At 37.9% G+C, this 21,776-nt stretch overlaps 1 protein-coding gene across 2 annotated transcripts; it reads left to right on the top strand.

Moving 5' to 3' along the window:
- Positions 1 to 1,556: 1,556 nt before the first annotated feature.
- adrb3a (adrenoceptor beta 3a) lies at positions 1,557 to 21,480 on the top strand. 2 transcript variants are annotated; one of them, XM_043247445.1, is made up of 2 exons: positions 1,557 to 3,476; positions 20,455 to 21,480. In XM_043247445.1, exons 1-2 carry the CDS (start codon positions 2,158 to 2,160, stop codon positions 20,480 to 20,482), a joined length of 1,347 nt encoding a protein of 448 aa, XP_043103380.1. In that variant the 5' UTR covers positions 1,557 to 2,157; the 3' UTR covers positions 20,483 to 21,480. The 2 variants fall into 2 exon arrangements, with proteins under 2 accessions (XP_043103380.1, XP_043103379.1); XM_043247444.1 differs by lacking the exon at positions 20,455 to 21,480 and adding an exon at positions 8,727 to 9,016.
- Positions 21,481 to 21,776: the final 296 nt, after the last annotated feature.

Below are 21,776 nucleotides of genomic sequence, written 5' to 3' on the forward strand. Positions count from 1 at the left end.
TTATCGAACTGTAGTTACATGGGATTCGAACCATCTAAGTGAAAAGATTACACACTGCCTCTAGTGTGGTTTCTTTTAGAAACTGCGGTGATATGTACTTATTGGTACGTATTTTGTGTATTGCTAATAAAAAAGTGCGCCCAGGTACATTTATGTCATGAGACCAGGTAGAATAAAATATATACACTTTAAGATGCTTTAGAAAAAGGGTTATTTCCACCTGGAAACAATGATGCCGTGACACCAAGGAAGCCCTCACGAACGTCACGCGCCATAGACCCTTTAAAGTACGTCAGAGATATTTACACACCGGACACATTGTGGCAACATTTCCATGTCCTGAAACAAATTGTGATTGGTTGATCGACATGTCAGTGGCCTTGGCCAGCCATGGATTAATTAATGGAGCTGTCAATCTAAAGATCTGGCTAAGGCGAGACTAACCGTGACGTGGATGTGACACACATGCTCTTGATTTCATTGATGCTTTAATGTGAAACGATACAAGCTATAGCATGTACCACTGTATTTGTGCTTGCAAACAAAGAGAATATGTTACAAGCACAGTATAACAAGCTGACCAAACAGGAACACGACATATGACCTGACAAGAGACTCATCTGACCTTAGTTCACTGATCCTCATCACCTGTACTGTCTCCACGCTTGTTTGACCAGCCCTGATGAGGAGGTGGAGTGCACATCTGAAACATCTCCCGTTTGATGTGGTCTTAAAGATGTTCCATGTCTAATTAAACCGTATTCTTGTGAAAAACAGCTAGAAGCAACAGTTGTGAGTGGGCAGGCCAACCCTAGCTCTGCCCCTGCATTAACTTAAATGTTTTTATGTCATCAAACTGGAAAAATTTATCTCCTGCATTGAAACCCCTATTATATATATATATATATATATATATATATATATATATATATATATATATATATATATATATATATATATATATATATATATATATATATATATATATATATACAGATTTATACAAACTAAACCTACAGACTAAAATAATAGTCAAAATGAATAATAATACATGGAAACGTGAAACGTAATTTATCTAATTATTTATTTAGCTAAATTTGTTTTTTTATTAGTTGTTGTTTTTTTAAGCAGTTCCTCAAGGCACCCAGAAATGGTTATTTTGCTGTGAAACTCATTTTGTGCTGCAATAAATAAATAAATACAATTTCAAAATTGCACGTCTAAATCAAATATTTGCCATTTTTTAGAAAAGGCTAGTAAATTTCACAAATATTTTGTGGAAATAGTTAAAAAGTTTTTTTTTTCAGTGGAATGCCAGTGTTATATGTTGTTTCCTAGACAAACTTTAAACATTACTATTTTTGGAGTATATATTATTGCATGTATGTCTATTTCTGATGCATGACAGACGAGATAAAAAGTGTTTTATGTTTGCTGATTGTGTACTTGGACAGAGGGACAGAGAGGGTGTGTGTGTGTGTGTGTGAGGCACTCTTTACAACTCCACCCCTCGGGCGAAATGTGACTGCAAGTATAGCATGCTAAACACTCCAAAAGAGAGTGAGAGAGCGAGAGAGCGAGCAAGCATTATCAGAGAGGGAGAGAGCGTTTTACCACTGTTGACTGTCGGCAGTGTCACTGCTCCTTTGAGCTTTTGGCAGTAGAGGCAACTCCACTCGCCCGCTCCACACACGCTGACTGAACCTCCTCCACTTCAGCTCAAACTCCACTTCAGTGGACTACTTCAACAAGACGGCTGCTTATCTGCCTTTTCCCTGCTGGTTTCAAGAGCTTTTCAAAAAGTTCAAATGCTTTTTTCCTCATCGCCCATGGACCAGTTTTAACTCTGAGCAAAAGGGACTTTTTTCCCCCTCCTACATCTGCAGTTCAGATGTGTGGAACATGACAGATATGTTTGCTTTAAATGCTGCGGGACGCAAGATGTGCGCGACTTTCAGGATGCTTGAAGGGGAGGTGAAACAGAATTGATGCTGTTGTTCAAGATTGGGAGATACGGCGGTATAAAATGCAAGATTAAATGCAACGGCATCTCAACTGCTTCAGACGTTTCCAGCACCTAGCTATGTCTCTTTGCTGCTGCTTGTTTGTGATATTCAGTTTGAGAAATTGTATGCCTTGATCTCTGAACACCGAAACATGGAAACTCTACAAGACACCACTCTACCACCCAATGTGAGCATCAGTCTACCGATCAATATGACCGGGAGTGAAGGACATGTTAAGCCCTTGGAGCTGTTCATCTTGGTGATCATCATCACCATTATCGTCGTAGGTAACCTTCTGGTCATCATCGCTATCGCACGCACCTCCCAGCTGCAGACCACGACGAATGTCTTCATCATGTCACTGGCATGTGCTGACCTCATCATGGGGGTCCTGGTGGTGCCACCGGGCGCCACGATAGTCATAACAGGAGCATGGCTACTTAATAACACTTTGTGCGAGTTATGGACATCGGTTGATGTGTTATGCGTAACCGCCAGCATAGAGACCCTTTGCATCATTGCGGTGGATCGGTATATTGCAATCACACGACCTCTGCGGTATAAACAGCTTCTGAATAAGTGCAGGGCTCGAATTATCGTTTGTGTTGTGTGGCTGGTCTCAGCTTTAATCTCATTCGTCCCCATTATGAATGAATACTATAAGGCGAAAGACGCTGAAGCGGAAAAATGTTACAAGAACCAAAAGTGCTGTGATTTAGAGATAAACATGCTCTTTGCGATTATTTCGTCCGTGGTTTCATTCTACATCCCACTACTCATCATGATTTTTGTCTATGCACGTGTCTTTCTCATTGCCACCCGGCAGGTACAGCTCATTGACAGGAATCGTTTGAGATTCCAAAACGAGTGCATGGGAAATCAGGTACTGCCGACGCTCCACGGCAACAATAACTTGCCTTCGACGTACAATAATGTTGGAGGAACAACGGCGAGGCGCAAAAGTTCCCGAAGGCGACCATCGAGATTGACTGTGGTCAAGGAGCACAAGGCCCTCAAGACGCTGGGCATCATCATGGGTGTCTTCACACTCTGCTGGTTGCCTTTCTTCGTGGTGAACATCATTAAGGTCTTCGATCGCCAATTGCTGGACAAGGACATTTTTCGCTTCTTAAACTGGTTAGGCTACATCAACTCTGGCCTCAACCCCATCATCTACTGCCGGAGCCCGGAGTTCCGCGCGGCCTTCAAGAACCTTCTTGGCTGTCCCTGGATACCCTCTCTGAAAATGAACTTCCTTTACAAGGGGCTTCGGACTCAATGCCCCTGCTTGTTGGGGTCTCCGGAACCAGGAATGTCAGGATCGTTCCAGAAGCCCCCAGTATCGCAAGAGACACTGCCTGAGGACGGGAGCAGCCAGAGCAGTTACAGAAGCGAGGAGCCATCGCCGGGACATCCGCACTCCAACGGAAGCACCTTCTTCAGTGAATTTTCTGAAGCCGAGGCAGAGTTGTGAGTTTACGTCTTTTCTTACTTCAGTGCTTTTTTGCCGTAGAGTTTTACAGTTTTTACAATTTTCTGAGATGTTTCAGAAGAGCAAAATTGACCTTTTTGATTATGCATGTGAGCATCAGGTCTGCACTGATGAACCAGTGTCATGTCAGTAAGGTCAGCTAGCACTGTATCACATGTCAGGTGAATTTCAAACCTGCTGTAATCATGTGACCTAAAGTTGTGAAAGTGCTTGTGGCCACTTTTCTCAGGGGAGATGAAGACCTGTGAGAAGTGCGTCAAGGTTGAGCCGGGCAGTGTTGAAGTTGTCTCGGATTACAGAGCGATTGGACGAGTACAACATTTCACACAAAAAATGAACAACTTGTTATGGTACTGCTTACGGTGGAATGTGAAACAGCCAGGTGAAGTTTGTGCAGGGGGAAAAAAAATACAAGGCTTAGGCTCATAATTGCTCGTGTTTATAGCTGGAATACACAGAAACAAGCGGGCCAGTCAAACTTAATGCAGTTGAAGCTTCCTCTGGGGAGCTACAACACTTCATGTTCTTGAGGGAGACTGGCATTAGGAGGAATTTTTGCTTTGGTTCGAATGTTTTGGCATTATCTTTAAAAGAACGCGTGTCAGAAGAAAAGTATGAGGAATGGAACAGGACACAAGCTCTGATATGAAAGAGAAACCATGTGCTCTAAATCTGGCCTTTTCTCTTAAACGCTCAAGAGAACTGACCATTTTAAAAAGAAGCACACGTGCCCTTTTGTTTATTTCAGTTGAACTTGTTGACAATAGTTAAATTCTAAAGTCTTTTTAACTATACAATTACTAAAGAGAGAAAAAAATGAAAAGTAAAAACTAATATACAAAATATATTGTATATCATGAAATATACAGATGCCAATCTTAAAATTACCATAGTAGTTACCAACTATATTTTCAGTGTCACTTCAATGGAAAAGTGAGACTAAGAAAAAATGTCAAATAACTTTCTCTTATTTCATCACAGACCTACATTTCTTCATCCAGACCAAATTTATAATTAATCCAACATTGTCCACAGAAACAAACACTTCAGTACTGTTTTGTTTCCTAATGCATTTGCACTAGTCAGATTTACAATGCAATTTGTGATCCGATAATTGTGGGTTTCTATCCAGATAGTATGGTAGTTATTTTAATGACCCACTGCAAGAGGCCAATTTTAAAGGAGTTGTGTTTTTGTGGTTTTTTTATTGTATAAACTCTGCTTCTGCAACACAGGAACTAAATACTTAAACTACCCTACATATTTCCTAACATAAGCAAAATGAATAAATAAATACATTTTTGGTGTCAAAATACATTTTTGGCAAACATGTCACAGATGATAGTAACAAAATCAACAGAGGATTCTGAATCCACTAAAATGACTAAAACTGGATACTGTTTTTGCTCTGTTTATAGAGGCTTTTCAGGAAAGGTTTTTCCTAGAAGGGGGTAGACACACTTGACTATCACAGTACAGGGTTTACAGCAGCTGTTACGGGGGTCTGGGTGGGCAAGCCCTGGAGACATTTCCTAGCCACAATGAAGTGGAAACAATGCACACGCATACGCATTTCACATCCAAACACAGTCATGTGCGCCAGACACTATGCAGAGGCATTTTTTTTATCTTGTTTTGAGGAAATAATAAAAGAGTCAGCTATTTTCTCTTTCAAAAAAGTGGCCAAAAATGTATAAAAATATGTTTCTATTTACGCTATAAATATAAGGCACATTAAAGCTTTACATCAAACCAAGAAAAGCCAACTGAATTGTAAGATTAGATTTTTACAAGCATTTTTGTTAAGTCGTTCTATGTCGTTTCAAATGATAACAGACATAATTGATCTCTACTGAACTGTTAACTGATCTCGCTCTGAGCAAAAACAAAGTTTTTCCATTTCATTTTACAAATGAAAGAGTCATCTTTCTTGAGGACCTGAAGTTGGAGCTGCTGAATCCTTGATGTAGGGTGAAAAATGTTGAACCGAAAGGCGAAAGCGGAGAGAAAGGAACAACTCAGACTTCAATCTCCAAATGCTTGAAGCAGCGAGTTCACGGGTGTCAGGTAGCCCATTTCAACAAACAAAATCACATTATTCAGCGTATAGCTCACCAACTTACGAGTACATTGAGTAAAATTTGATCAGCCCTGTGATGTCTGAAGGCCCTTTACGTAAACTGTGTGCTTTGGTTTTCGTACACCGTGACCAGGTCTCCAGTGAATTTCATTAAACACGAGGCAGCTCGAACATTATGTCTAGCACAATGTAATAAGACAAAATGAGCATTTCGAGTATTTTTAGTGCGGCGTATTATGAAAGTTGCTCTTGTACACATACAGTAATTCAAATAATGACAGATGGGAGATAATGGCAGTGTGTTTTGTTTAACGGGAAGTCAACATTTTGCTTCTCCGTGCTGCTGATGGGTACATTTTGTGTTGCCGGCAGAAACACGTAAATGAATCCACAATGATTGCTTTGTGTTTCACAGGACATTGAGAAAGGGCTGAAATGCTGTGTATGTGCATTGATTAACCCTCCGTGAGAAAGAGCACGTGTTGCAATTGTTTTCTCTGAGCAAGCACGCATTTTTCATGCCGTATGAATTTTGGAAGCGTGACGTAAATTATATTTAACAGTTTTAGAAGCTAAATACGGATTGATTGTTGCTTGTAAATTTGTTGCAACCGCTGAATTAACTTGTATGGGTGAGAATGAGGTTTCTGTAGTGTTTTTGGCATGTTTTAGGGCCCCTCTGTTCCTTCTCTGACACCCCTAGGAGCTGATAAAGTTTATCACTGAAACGCAACACTTCCGCCTTTGAGGAGAAGCTGTTTACGACCTAAACAGAGCACGCGCAGTGAACGCTCGAAGCGAAGGCCAGATAGTCAGCAAACTCTTGACACGAAACCGCAATTTCTGCTTCGAAAAGAGAGATTAGGTCAGGATTTTGAAGACTTTATGGAAAAAAAAAAAGGAAAAGCTTATATAAATATATTTTTAAGAAATAAATGTTACTATAAAGATACAATAATTAAGTTAATACAAGGTTTTTTTAGAAAAACAAACTAATAAGAAGAGAGAGCCACTGAATTGTAAAATTAAAGGCTTTTTTAAAATAAATTTCAGCTGACTAATTAAATGATCACCATTTATTTAAATTTACTATGTGATTTTTACTATATTAAATTGCATTATTTTAGGTTATAAGAAAGATATACAGATGAACATTTTTGTTAAATTACTTTATTATTTTAATGTATTGATTAGTCTCAATATATTATTCTTATTTTAAATCACAGCTCTAAAACCATTCACTGATTCAACACCATTTCAAAAATCATGACTGGCTCACTGAAAAGAACTAGTTCATGAGTTACTTTATTTGGAAACACTGGCGTAATCATTAATGAAACCTTTCATAAGGGTGCTTACTTCATGACAGTTTTCCCGACAGCCACTGGTGACTACATATTAAATTATTATTAGAAAAATTGAATTTTTGATTCATTTGCAACTATTTTAGTCAAACTCTGGAGCCCCATCTGTTTGATTTGGACTGTTTTTGTTGCCTTTTCATCATAGTGTTGGTTTGTGCTTGCTCTTGACATATCATCTGAGAGTATCAAAGGTCAGTAAACACAGCCGTAAATGCAGTAATTACTTCTCCGACACATTTGCATACTAAAGTCAAAATGTGTTTTGATTGGATCACATCCAGTTGTTCTCCTGCTGATGATTGGCCAAAAGAAATAAACTTGGTTCACCTATCCATGCAAACTTCACGTCAGATGGACACTTCAAAAGTAAAGGGAAAATAATCAAACGAGTTAACGTAGACGGAGACTAGAACATCATCTAGCATTCTCTCTGCATTACTCCATAGGATTACAATGTTCTAACTCTAAAAATGAACTGTGTTTTTTTTTGTTTTTTTTTTATGGAACAGCTTTAAATCAGGATATTCTTTCATTATGAGCGAGCTTGGAAATTTCCATTTGCCGCATTGAAAATGCGCGTCATGCCGTGTGACATTCTACAAATTAAGATGTCGGTTCCATCTGATCGTGACTGCTCTGATTTAAAAACCATTTGCGAAGCGGGCTGTTACAGTATGGCTGTCTGACACCTGTCTGCGTATTTTCCTGGAGCCTGACTTTGCAAACAGGTGCTTAATCACTGAATAGGTTTATGAGGAAGAGCACAATACAGCTGACAAGCTGAGGCTGGTATAATGGCTTATCTGCTCCCATCGCCTTCATTGCTGTATCAGTGGGGCACCATGTTTCCACAGATCACAGCTTTATCGCCACCATCAGCTACTGGTATCGCTCTCTGGCTACTGTTGATCTTCACAAGAAAGGAGAGCTAAGATTGGCTCTTGATTGATAAATAACAGAGTGGCGTAACAGGTTTCGGTTTAAGATCTTTAATCAAAGAGTGACGGAATAGTGGGAGTTAAACAGCTTTCTGTTTTCCCCCTGTTCCATTTAAGTGACACACTGAAGCCACAAAGTGTGAAAAAAACTATTCAATGCAAAGGGAGAAATTTCGATGAAGGTATTAGTTGAACTTTTCAATGCTTTTACAATAAAGCATTTAAGCATCAAGTAGGACCTAAAACACAAGTAGTCCGTGTGACCGTATTTAGCATTTTATGAAAAAATATAAAGCTGTGAATGATTCGTGAACCTTTTGGGTAAAGAACTGAACCTGAAAATCAAATCAGTTTCATTTGAAATTTTCTTTTTTTATCCAAAAGGTTCTAGAAAGTTTTATGCAGTATAATTTTAGTGTTTTTGCATGAATTATAATATAATTTAACTATTTCCTTCAAGTTGATGAAAGCCGCATATAACAAAAGTGTAATGACCATCAATATTTGAACAACGAATATGCCCAGATGGCCTTCGGTTTCATAATAACGCTCTAATGTTGGCCTTCTGAACATGTGCATTAAGCCATATGTTGTACATCAGCACTAGCATGCCTTCAAATGATTGCTCTATCATTCTCAGTGAAAAAAACAGAGGGAGAGCTGGAGAAAAAAGAAAGAATGACCAAAAAAGTGCAGACAGAATAAGCAATGAGGTAATTCTCTGCAACAGGATATGAACTCAATATGGAAAAGAGCTCTTTTAGCCACAATATAGAGCAAATCAGTAAGATCTAGCCATCCCTATCTGCCTGCTATGAGATGACCTCAGCGTTATTCTCATTTCAGGAGATCATCTCTTACTGAGGCCACCTGTGTCTAAGCTTACAGTGGATCAGAAGAAGACGCCGCATCAGTTCAGTTTATGGAGTAAAACTTTCATTTTTGGGCATTTAAAACAAGCTACTTCAGCCCTTGTGTTCTTTTAAGATTGACTTGTTTTTCTTACCCCAGTGATGTATGTTTAAACTTATAAAGTTGCCTTGAAAGTCTTTTACTAATCATATAATATAATATAAAATGTGCATGCACTCATACAAATAAAGGTTCTTTCTATAGGCATCTGTAGTTGCAAGAAAAACTTCCATTCAACCTTTCCATTCTGCAAAAAGTTCTTTAGATTATTAAAATAATCTTCACACTATAAAAGTATTTTCTTTTATGGCATCATACTAAACTCTTTTAGGACCTTTATTGTCAGGGTCACATTGGCTTCAGCGAAAATACATTGTAAAAAAAATATAAAACAAATCTAATTAAAGCACTAGTAGGAGTCTCTCTCTGCACCAGTAAGATAGATTCATATGCATATTATATCACATGTTTAGATATTAAACTATTCAAATGGCCTTGGTGTCTCTTCCCAAACAGATAATGGAAGCATAAAGTTGACAGAAGACTTTAATAATAATAATTCCATATTTGCGTAACAATTTTCTGGATGCTACCACCAAATCGAGAGAAATTGTCATAATTTTGTCATAATCACGACCAATGTTGCACAGCTGTGGAGCGGAGATTTAATAAACTATGGAAATATATTCTAAATAAAATAGAAGATATACACTCCTGCTTAAAAGTTTGGAATAATAATGATTTTAATGTAATTTATTCTTGTGATGCGAAAGCTGAATTGAGCATCATTACTGCAAAATCATTCTAATATGCTGATTTGTGGCTCAAAAAAACATTTCTGATTATTATTAACATGGAAAGTGGATGTGCTGGTGGAAGCACTAATCATTTTTAAGAAATGACTGCTTTAATACGGCAAGAATGCATTTAATTAAACAGTTAAACAGACTATTTCTAACATACAAAGGGTTTTAATATATTCTCCAGTGTTCTTTGGAGCTTTCCATTCAAAGAATTCTAAGAGGAAAAGAGTAATCTACATATAATTATCAAATAAACAAGCGTCTATCGCCAAATCGCAAACTAGCATTTGGAAAACCGTATTCCTGTGTGCGTGATGTTGCTTCAAAACATCTTAAAAAACCTTGCGTCATCTACACGCGTCAGGCTCCGTTGACAAGCAGAACGTGTTTAACGATGCTCTGGCTCGTCCGTAATACGTCCGTCTTGATTTTGGAAAGCAAACACACACTTTTGCTTCAGCGTTGAACTCTGTGAACTCTACAAGTAGCGGGCGAATGAATTGGAGATCGCATTATAGATCCATTAAAGCTTATTACATACGAAGCATCACAGCGGCTCGTTCCGAAAAGTCATCTGAATCTTCGCTTCGGCGAACAATCATTTGTTGAAACAGGAGGACGGGAATGATGATATTCGAGCCGGAGAATAAAAAACGAGGGATGTCACCGGGTTAAAAGGATAATGACTCAAGCTGTTGAAAAAGGATTTGCGGAGTGTCAGAATGATGTGGTTTGGCTTGTTTTGGAAGTGGTGCTGAGATCAGAGTTCTGTTCGCGCGGGAGAGATGGAGAGGGCTCTCGAACGGCAGGAGGATAAGAACTGTTCACGTTCTGTTATTGAAACGAACACACTGTACTTTCAAACCCTCGGGAACAAAAGAGCGTAAAAGCAGCGTTTGAAAGCGTAGGAGCTGGTTCCTTGTAATCTGTGGAGGCTTTTCTTTCCAGAGAAGATCTAGGCATGGCCCCCGTACCCACATCAACACCTTAAGTCGCTTTGCAAGCCTGTCACGTACACAGCAGGGCGAGGGGGACGGGGGGCAATGGAGTAAATGTTTCTCATGGTTCATTTGCAACAAATAAAGCTCTTTTTCTAGCCTCAAAAACACTTCTCGACAGCTAAAAGGAAATTCCGCCGATTTTTCAAAATGTCCTCAGTATGCTGGTGTGCGTACGTAGACAAGGCCACTTTGTATAATTGCAGGCACCTCGCTAATCGCTGGTCGTTCAACAACAGCTTTGGAAAACGGAGTAAAAGAAAAGTAATATAACACAGATATGAAGGACACGTCACATTAACTGAGCTCCTGTTTACTCTAAACCAGAAAGATATTCGTTTTATACAGGCAATAAATAAAGCCAGCTGTGAAACATCCTGATCCACCTGCTGCATTTAATACATTTGAGGACAGGAGCCTGAAGGCCAGATAAAACAACTACACACATGTACATCTGTCGCCAGGGGAGGTGATGGCGTGTGGAGGATTATGGGTAATTTATTTTGCTTAATTCTCAATAACTTCATTGCCCTCAATACATGGCTTCATACATCTGTTTATATATCCATATGCATGCATTTCTCGTTTTAATTATATATATAGCTAATTTAAACTTTTTACTTAAAGTACGAAAAATAATTAAGAAGTATTTTTAGTACTTAAGTAGTTTTGTTTTTTTTCAAATAGCATGCATATTACTAGAATATTAGCCATATATTAGTGCTAATTAAGCACATATGAAGCACATATTAATGCTTTATTAAATATGACCTTATTCTAGATCCCTAATCTTACGCATTACCTAAATTTAACAACAAATTAACAATTAAATGAAGGAAAAGTTAAGTTAAGTGTTACTTATTCGAAAAGGGTTACAGTACTTGTATACTTGATTTTGTTTGTTTATTTGAGAATTGTAGACTACGGAAGCGGAAATTATGATTTAATGTTATTATTAGCCATAATTCCATAACTTCAAATAAAATAAATTAAAATCTTAACCATTAACTGGACACAGAAAAATACATTCCTTCATTTTGATAGTTAATTAATTCTAACTTTAAATAATATACACTTTGGATGAATATATGAGTAACAGCACCAGCTGTGAAATGCTGTCAGATCGATCCTCGCACCCAGAATTCAAGAAATTGTTCGAAAACAAGTTGCCTTATCTTGAACAAATGAAGCAAATTTGCTGTTTAAGGATTAATCTATTATTTAGCTACCATTAAGGCAAACGCTGCAGAAAAGAGTAGCTAATGTGTATATCTATTGATTTGGATCACATTTTGTGGTGGTTCTAGTTCAAAGTCTAAAGCATGGAGATATTGTCCGTGAGAGCGATACTCAATCCCTGCGGGATTGCAAATAAACTCACCAAAATTAGTTTAAGCCGTCATTGGCTCAGAGTTTAATTCAATCTTTGGTGACATGATTTGCATAGCCGGTCGTGGATGATCTTTCTGTTCCTTTCTCAGCTGTGCTTGGCTCCCTCATTCTGCCAAAACAGCTGCGTAATAAAGTCAATATCTCTGCATTTCCAAATTTCTCATGAGAGGCAAGAGTCAAGTTGCTTTCACATCAAAAGTAGAGAGGAGCAGCTGTCCCCGTCTCACAGACTGCTTCGCCACATTTTTTTATACGGTAATGATACGGTGCGATTTTTCAGTCGGTGGCCAGCAGCAGCGGTGGATTATGGGCCATTTATGAGGTGATGACATTCACACCGAAGCCTCGTTCACAGTGAACTGGAGTTTATTGCTGCAGGTAGCCAAATGTCTGTATTATTGGTGGCCAATATGTTATTACTGTCACATGCGGGTGGATTTCAGCTGTGTTTGTACTCTTCAGGGCCGAAAACCAGGGGTGAGAACCTCAATGTTCTGTCCTGAGAGGCTTTCAGTCTGTTTTAAAGTTTGGCCTGTGATGAATGTCTCAGAGGCATATTGTATATCAAATCAGTTAAGCCTCGTTCGGTTCAGAGTGGCGGGTAACATTTGATGGGGTTGTAATAGGATTACTAAAGCAGTCCCCCTCATTTCTAACTAGCCACACTGGTGGGTTGAATTTTATATACAGTAATAAAACTTGCCTGCCATTAATGCTTTTCTGAGACAAGTAGATTTTTTTGAAGAGACAAGTGGAAGAGACTTCATTCTTGAATGTCTGAATGAATCGTTTGAAGGGTTCAATGACTCATTAATTAAAATAGTCACTTGCTGCGTCCTGTTGGTTAATGTAGATGCCGATTTCATATGATCGGTAACAGGTAACATTGGTAATATGATTGGTGGCATTGAGACAAAAAGGTAACATCAAGTCCTGACTATCAGGTAGGTTTAGGGATGGATTTGGCGTAGGGCATATTTCCAACATGATAGAACATTAACTCACATTTAACGTAATAAAAACACAGAAATATGTACCTATAATAACATAATAAAACATGCAGGGGTTCACATGTTTGGTTCATCGAAAAAAGCATCAGCAAGTATTGTTTTTGTGTTTGTACTCTTCAGAGCCGAAAACCAGGGGGTGAGAACCTCAATGTTCTGTCCTGAGAGGCTTTCAGTCTGTTTTTAAAGTTTGGCCTGTGATGAATGTCTCAGAGGCATATTGTATATCAAATCAGTTAAGCCTCGTTCGGTTCAGAAAAAAAAAAGTCAGGAGAAAAAAAATGCTGAATGCCCCTGTAGGGTAAAGCATTGGAGGTCAAAGGGCAGCTCTGTGGTGCGGCAAAGCTATGATGGAGTAAAAATGGAGTAATCACCATAGAAACTGAATTGGCAGATGGGTCGGGTGGAAATATTTGTTCAAACTGTTGTCATTTGGCTACCGATGTTGAAACAGCTTCGTGTCAGCTCTAGCACAATATTAAATAACATTTGATGGGGTTGTAATAGGATTACTAAGCGCTACTTTTAGAAATATTTATTCAGAATAAACTTAAAAGGATAGTTCACCCAACATCTAACTACTGTTATCATCAACTTACCCTCATTTCAAAACCTGTATGACTTGCGTTCATTCTGAGGAACACAAAGGAATTTATTCTGAATTTATTCGTTTTGGTTCATATAATTATATTATTGGGGTCCAAAAAAATACTGCACTACTTTGAATTTGATCATATGGACAAACCTTTAAAAAAAAAAAAAGAATGTTCCTAAGGAGAAAGTCAAAAGGTTTACATTTACTTATTTTAGAAAGATCTATTAAAAGCAAACCTTTATGACTTATTTGTTTTATTTCTTCCTAAAGAACACAAAATAATCTATTCTTAAGAATGTTTATTTTTGGGTAATGAAAAGCAATGGAGTCCAAAAATACTGGAGATTTTAGGTGAACTATTGCATGATCAAAATTGCATAGAAATAATTATTGCAAAAAGTTTTAGTTTCTACCAGAATATTTGACTGGGTTGAAATAGGATTACTAAGGACTTCTTATAGAAATATTTATTCCATTATTATTATTCCTCTCTTTCTGCAGAAGATGAAAGTTATTCTGAAGAATGTGATTAGGTTCAAAACGACAATGAACCCCTTTTGACTTTATTTATGTGGACATCTTAAATGTTAAATTTTTTTTTTCTTTTTTTTTTATGTGTGTGTTCCTCAGAAGAATGTCAAACAGGTTTAGAATAACATGAAGGCAAGCAAATGATTGAAGCCTCGATGATCAAATGCAGTACGTACAAAAACAAATTCGTCTGAATTTCTAAGTCAACAAACTCTCTCGCATTTGTTCAAGTCGTTCTTGCAGAGGCCTGTAATAGATTAAGTGTAAAACTTGTGAGAACATTTGTTGATTGTGAGGTCACTTCCTCAACAATGCCAATACTGCGGTTTGACTAAGTGGCTGAAATTATATCAGCGTTCTGAACTCTAACCTCAAGGCTTTACAGTTAATTTACAGTTAAACTGTGTAAATTAGATGGGCAACCGGCACATTTCGATGCCGCTGGATCTACAAGACCTTCGGTTCAAATAACTGTTTGGTACAGCTGGTATTGGAGCATGAAATCAGCCTTGGAAGAGCTCCATTTCACTGAATGATGGGACAGAACTACATCCATGGAAGCACATAATCGGAATACGACATCTTATTACTCAAAATGACTGCACAAACATTTATGTACACATATAATGACATCAAATTTCCTTGACAAAAGAGATGGATGTGTCTGTGACAAAAAGCAAACAAACGCGGGCTGGATTGCCGCGAACTTAGATGATTGGGCTGAACTAAGGCCAACTCGTTGAGATTGGATCAAGTAGGGTTTTTTTGGAGAAGGCCGTATCTGGATGGAATGCTCAAGAAAAGTGTCACCCGGGCCTGTCAAGACTTAGTTCCCAGTGTAGCGCTCACTTCCTTGATATTTGTCGAAAGCCTTTTCCTCCGATACTGGACAATGTCTCTCGTCAATGCTTGTCAGCAAACTTGGGCTTTTTTCTCACGAGAAACCAAGTGGTGAAAAAAAAAGTATAAATGGAAGTTGTTGTTTCTTTTGCTTGTATGCAGCATCTATAAGAAGAAGTCCATGTACGGTACATGAAAGGCCTTCTGGACATCCGAAGGCAGGTTTGATGAATGGGCTGAAGCTAAACAGGATACTGATATTCCACCCACAGTACAAGCTAAAGCTTTCTATTTAGCCTGATATAAATCATGCTTTCCACTCCTGGTTTACATTTTATTACAATGGCGACCTCACTTTCCCTCGGGCACCGTGTGTGACAGGTATTGTGCTATATAAATGGCTGTGATTCATCTTAAATGGAAACACTACGGCCAGTGAGGGCTAAGTGCAGTAAATCAAGGTGGAACTGAATGGAGAGCTAGATATGAGAGCGTATATGTGACTGTGTTATGTTTTAAAAACTCTATTTGTTTTTAAAGGTGTGGTCAGGGGGTCTATATTTAGCATGTTTTCATTTTTAGTATGAACATAACAGAACGTTATGACTCTTTGCTTGTTACCTGGAAAAACAATGTTTTCTAGATTTCAAATCGTGCTATAAATTTTTAGTTTGATACTGTATGAGTCACTTTAAATCAAAAGGAAATACTTTTAGAATTCTGAGGCCTTGTTCAGACAGGCAGGGAAACTCAGATCGGTGTCTGATCCTTTTTTTAATTATTCGGAACAGGGGGAAAAAAAAAAAAACACAATGTGAATTTTCACAAGAACCTTTGTAGGTGGTTTTGAATCTGATTACATGTTTTTTTGCATTCCAGTCTGAACGATCAGATTGGATTTCATGTGGTATTTTTAACATCACATTCCCACCAATCGTTCATTTAGCATTTTCAATTTCGGTTTTGAAATAAGTAATGATTTCTGTCATAACATTACTTAATGAATAAAATATCATGAACTAACAATAACGACCCTGGATGGATAAACAGATAAATGAACATCTGATAACTGTTGCTTTCATTTGTTTAACATTACCATGAGATAACATTAACTTTAACTAACAATGAAAAATAATTTTAAGCATTTAATAATTTTAGTTTTTTTTTTTATTTCCACATTGACATTATTAAAACCATCATTGTATCTGTTAAATATTATTTAATGGACCTGAGCTAATGTGAGCATTATACCATTGTATGTGTAACAAAATATGAATACATTAAAATTGAATGTACTGCTCATTACAAGATAAAAAACATAAAGAACAGCAGAGTTCACACCACAACGATAAACGCACAGAGAAACAATATCGTTGGAATAATTTTCAGAATTTTTTTTTTCAGCTGATGAACAATACATCAACAGCCAATCAGAATCCATCCTGTTCTCACGAGCTTGAGAACTTATGAAGAGCAGATGCGCTTGCGCTTATAATATACAGACAATATCGTTACCTTTATAGTTATCGTGCTTGGTGTGAACAGGCCTTTACAGCTGCCTTCACGCCATGGTGTAATTCTGAGATGACAAAATGTGACATTCTACTCTAAATGACACTAAATGATGTGTTTCTATGGCAACACTACCCTCACATGCTTCTGAACTGGTAATTATAAACTGTAAACTTGGGACGTTTTGGGAGTTATGACTTGGATCGGTGACAGATGCACCACTTGACCACCACCAGGTTCATTTTACGCGCTACTTACGCACTACCTCTGTAGTCCAACAACATGAAAAGCTATAAGTAACATGTCACAATGTTGTCAACTTGGTAATACGGTAATTAAAGTCAACAAAGATTATTAAATAATGTTTAAATGTACTTTTAATTAAAACTGTTTGTTGGACATTATTAAATAAAATGTACTCAAGTAAACAGACAAACCTTGCGTAGTTTGAAATCCAGTACACATCCAATACAATTAGGCACACTTTTTCATAAGGAGAACCCTTAAACCTTATAAAAAACACAAAGTCGAAAACTGGCGGGAAGATGATGAAGCTGATGATGATGTGACTGTCTGAAGAACAGTGCCTTTCAATCAGATGTGCTACAGAAATGAAATTCCAGCTAAGCTAACTCTGTGGCCTTCTTCTCATTGGCCTCGCATGGGTACGGGTGGCGGCAGACAAAAGGAAGCTGCGCATTCTGTCAGAGCATCAGAAGCCGACGGTTAAAAATACCCCTCGTTCCTATGATTCTTTATGATGTAATCAGAAATGCATTCATAACGGCGGCAGAGAGCTGAACGTGATGAATGACTGGGGTGCCACCACGAAACAATTCCGATAAGCGGACATAGCCAGCGAGATATAATAATAGTGTGGATATGAATATTGAAATGGAAAAACGTCTCATGAAATTCGTTCGATGATTAATTGGAATAATTACACTGGGAATAGTACACCCCCAATTTGAAATTATAACATAACAGACCCCTTTGACCCCTACGGTGTCAGGTAACTCCCAAAGCTCTCGGTTTTAATGAATAGCTTTGTAAGAAAAACAGCAGTGGAAGCATGACAGGAGGGAACGGCTCGAGCTGAGTTAGCGAGATCACAAAACGAAGAAATTCAAAACGTGTTCCAGGTGGCCTTTCTGGGCATGGCAGCAAGGCCAGATGTGATTAAAATATTTTTAGGTCATCAATCATTGAAGTTGACCATGTTTTACATCTGACATTTCACTGGACCCGTTTCTCAAATAAAGCGGTGTCCAGTATAGCGGCCAACATAATCATCTACCTTTACTCAGAAAAAGACATTTTAAACTAAATACACAGTATTTGAAAAGATGGGAAAATTTCTCCATTTTTCACACTTAACAGCCTCTCGCAGGCTAACCTGAAATCAACAGCCAAACTGGAAACAGAAGCAAGCGTGCGCTGCCACTGACCTCCGCGGCTAGGGGTGAAGTGAGCTTCCGGCTGATGAAGCTAGCGGCGGCCAAGGACGGGGCTGTGTATTGTTTAATATAGCAAGGTGGACAATGAATCATGCACATTATTCCATTTTGGAGCTTGCAGTGGAGCATTAGCCTTGACTGAATGTCCATGCATACACCAATGTGGTAGATCGTGATATGATGTCAGTGTCAATCAAAGTGGATGGTGTGGTCAAGGTTAGAAGACGATACAAGAATAGTCAGATTCCCAAATGAAAACTTCTTTTTATATACACACATAGATAAGAGAGAGAAAGTTTTTAAATATGCTTTTAGATTGCAACAATTTCACATTAAATCTTCAAATTAATGTACAAAAAGATACAGCAAAAAGATAAATTTTTTATATTTGTTTAATGGCATCTTTAGGAAACAAAAACAAAAATACTATGGGAGTCAATGGCGACCCAAAACTTTCTTCAAAATATCTTCCCTTGTTTTCGGCAGAACAAAAGAAATTCATACAGGTTTGGAAGTACTTGATGGAGAGTAAATGATAACGGAATTTGCATTTTTGGGTGAACTATTGCTTTAATTACTGGTAACCAATAGGAAATTCAATACTCTTGACCCTGTACTGAAAAATGAACAGATAATGCAATATAACCATACCTTTCAATTAAAAGATCCAATTGTCACGCCTTACTCTAAACAACATTTCTTACAATGTGTTATTCTGGCTATATCTTAAACCTAGAAGCTTTAAAAGTGTCTGGTCGTCTTATAGTCCATCACGCTGCCCCCCTGAGGACGGAGCGGTGGGCCGGGCACTCTCAGAACATTTCTCATTTTGTTTTTTCCTCTTCCCTTAGATAGCACATAAATGCTCGGTATTGTTTATGTGTTCCTGTGGAGACATGTACAGTAGCTCAGATAGGATCAGAATCTCAGGCATTTAAAGCAAAAGAAAATAGTGGAGAAGAAGAAGAGGTAGGGCTCACAGCAGTGTGACGAGGTTAAGGAGAGGCCTATGTGACATGAGAATATAACTGTCACTTGGCCAGTCAGTCTTTAGAAGAGAAACACTGAGAGTGGAATGAGATTGAGGCACGTCGTAGACTGCCCTATGACTTGTTTTGGCTGTGTAAGAGATATATGCGTAACTGCTGATCCAACCGTCAAGTCAATTCTAATTAACAGAATGTCCACCATCTGCTACAGATTAGCCACCAACCTGACGCTTCATGCACTTATTTTTTTACGAGAGGACATTGGTTTGCACTCCTGACTTATATGCTGCCCTAGGCAAGATGAGACATGACCAAAGAGAGAGAGAGGGAAAAAAACACTGCAGGGAGACACAAATTCTGACATGATATATGAATGTTTTAAAGTCTGGGATGAGTGAGATTTTTTAAAGTGTTCACAAACATTTTCCTGTGCTCACGAAGGCTGCATTTGCTTAAAAATACACTGAAAAGTTGTATTTTTAAATATTACTACAATTTAAACATGTTTTCTGTTTGTATATGTTTAACAAAGCTGCAATATTGCAAAAAAATATTCTGTCAATAACGTCCATGCTAAACAATAAGTTATAAAAAAATAGTTTTTTTGTGTGTGTGTGTGTGTGTGTGTGTGTGTGTGTGTGTGTGTGTGAGACCCTGGCCCACAAACCTACCACAAGCCTTAAGTCAAATTAAAATTGTACCAACAGCCAAAAAAAAACATTGTATGAGTCAAAATTATATATACTTTTGCATGAGGATATATATATTTTTTTGCACCTTCAGATTGCCAAATATTATCATATCCTAACAAAACCCATTCATTCAGCTTTCGATTATGTATAAATATGAATTTAGAAAAACTGACACTTATGACTGGTTTGGTAGTCCAGGGTAATAAACGCACACACAAACACACCCACCCACACACACACACAAGCACTTGCTCATAAACATATATATAAAATAACTTTATATAAATTTGACAGCCCACCATATTAGTGTGCAATAGCGTTTACGATATACCCATTTTACTTTAAAAGCCAGTTTAACTTCATTTTCATTGGTAAATATCTGTATCCCCTCTGTTTAAATGGAAAGAATCTGTCATATCCAACATATTTCTTAAGCTAAGACACCATGGATTTGGTAACTGGCCTGTGACAAGGGAAAGGGGCAGCACTAGTCCATCCAAATAGTATCTGACAACTTAATGCCTTTTACAAGCCAGTGACTGTCAGACCAAGATTTGCATTTAGACATGCAGCCAGTGTTTTTGGCACCGTTTCCGTTCAGACTGGCCTTATTGGTGTGCACAGCTTTGACCGCTTAACTAAATGTAATATCAGAGAGCTACTTTTGAATTTCCAAACGTGGCGAGTTTTGTAACCCTTAAAGGTAAAGCGAGTTTTTCCCGTATCAAATAAATAAATACATACATAGACATTTTTTCCAGTCTCGGTTTGTGATCTAATGTTGCTGTTTTGAACAAAAAAGTATCGTAAATGCATACTTCAATCAGATTGTTTCTTTTTCTCCAGCTGTAACCAAGAGGGGCAGGATGGCTGAAAGTCTCTAGCGCGGCCGAAAGAAAAGGACGCTGAGGAAGAAGCAGGCAAAAGGACTGACCTACGTCACAGTTGGCTGGATTTCCTCAGCGAGAGACCACAAGGGCCCAGCAAAACATCCACGAAGCCATCGGGGGAGCCTGCTGCAAAAAATGAAAGACAAAAAGAGTGCACAGATATAACCACAGAGAGACAAGCGCTGAGAGAAATTCCTCACAAACAGGCCGTCTATAGAGAGAACGACTGAACTGGTACTGATCACGGAGCGACCCGAAACAAGCCGCGGAGCTCTGGTGAGATCCGCTCCAGCCCGGTTTGGTCCGGTTTCTTTGCCAAAAAGCGAATCAGACCTGTAGGTCCTCCAACATGTGTTTCAGTGCTATGTTCTGAGAATGGACTTCTTTGAAAACACGGACATAATAGACTCTTGAAGCACAGTGTGTGTGTTTTTCTAATATATATATATATATATATATATATATATATATATATATATATATATATATATATATATATATAGATTAGATTTTATACAATATCCTATACTAAATTATTATTATTTATTTTACTCCCCACATTTTAGCTGTGAATGTGTAAAATGCTTTCAACATTAATATATCCGTGTTGTACAGGTAAACACTTCAGCAGTCCACTGATTTTTTTTTTTTTTCCAGTCCAGTCAACTCAATATAAGCTACATTAAGATTTCCCGCTCTAAACCCCGTCCACTCCTGAGGATGTCGAGAGCATGTGGACGTCTTCACCAGTTTGAATGGGAGCGTTCGAATTTGGTTGCTGTGCAATTGAGTGTACATTGTTTAAAACAGACAACGTGAGGAAAGCCAATTCTTCGCTCATTCAGAAAAAGGGATGCACTGATATAAAAATTGTGGTCATTACTAATAAACCAATTATTAATTTCATGGTATAACTGATGGCCAGTTCATAGCTGATGTTGAAATTCTATTTAGTTTTAATAAATTCGTTTGCTAATCTTTACCATCAATGTTATTCATTATTATCTTTTGTGACCCTTTTTTGTGTCCATTTCTTTTTAAATTGAGATTCATGCATCATTTCAAAGCTGAATAAATAAGCTTTCCATTGATGAATATTGTTATGATAGTACAACATTTGGCCCAGGTATAACCATTTGAATATATTTACGGTAGGAAATTTACCAAATATCTTCATGCAACCTTATCTTTACTTAATATTGTAATGGTTTTTGTCATAAAATCAAAAATCAATAACTTTGACCCATTCAATGCACTTTTGGTTATTGCTACGAATAT

The sequence above is a fragment of the Puntigrus tetrazona genome, chromosome 8 (assembly GCF_018831695.1).
Source record: "Puntigrus tetrazona isolate hp1 chromosome 8, ASM1883169v1, whole genome shotgun sequence".
Classification (NCBI taxonomy): Eukaryota; Metazoa; Chordata; class Actinopteri; order Cypriniformes; family Cyprinidae; genus Puntigrus; species Puntigrus tetrazona.

What these genes read in the sequence shown, in the direction of transcription:
- adrb3a (XM_043247444.1), top strand. Translation starts at nt 2,158, where the DNA reads ATGGAAACTCTACAAGACACCACTCTACCACCCAATGTGAGCATCAGT. An exon ending in TCTGAAGCCGAGGCAGAGTT is followed by an intron (nt 3,477 to 8,726) that starts GTGAGTTTACGT and finishes TTCTCATTTCAG; the next exon opens with GAGATCATCTCTTACTGAGG.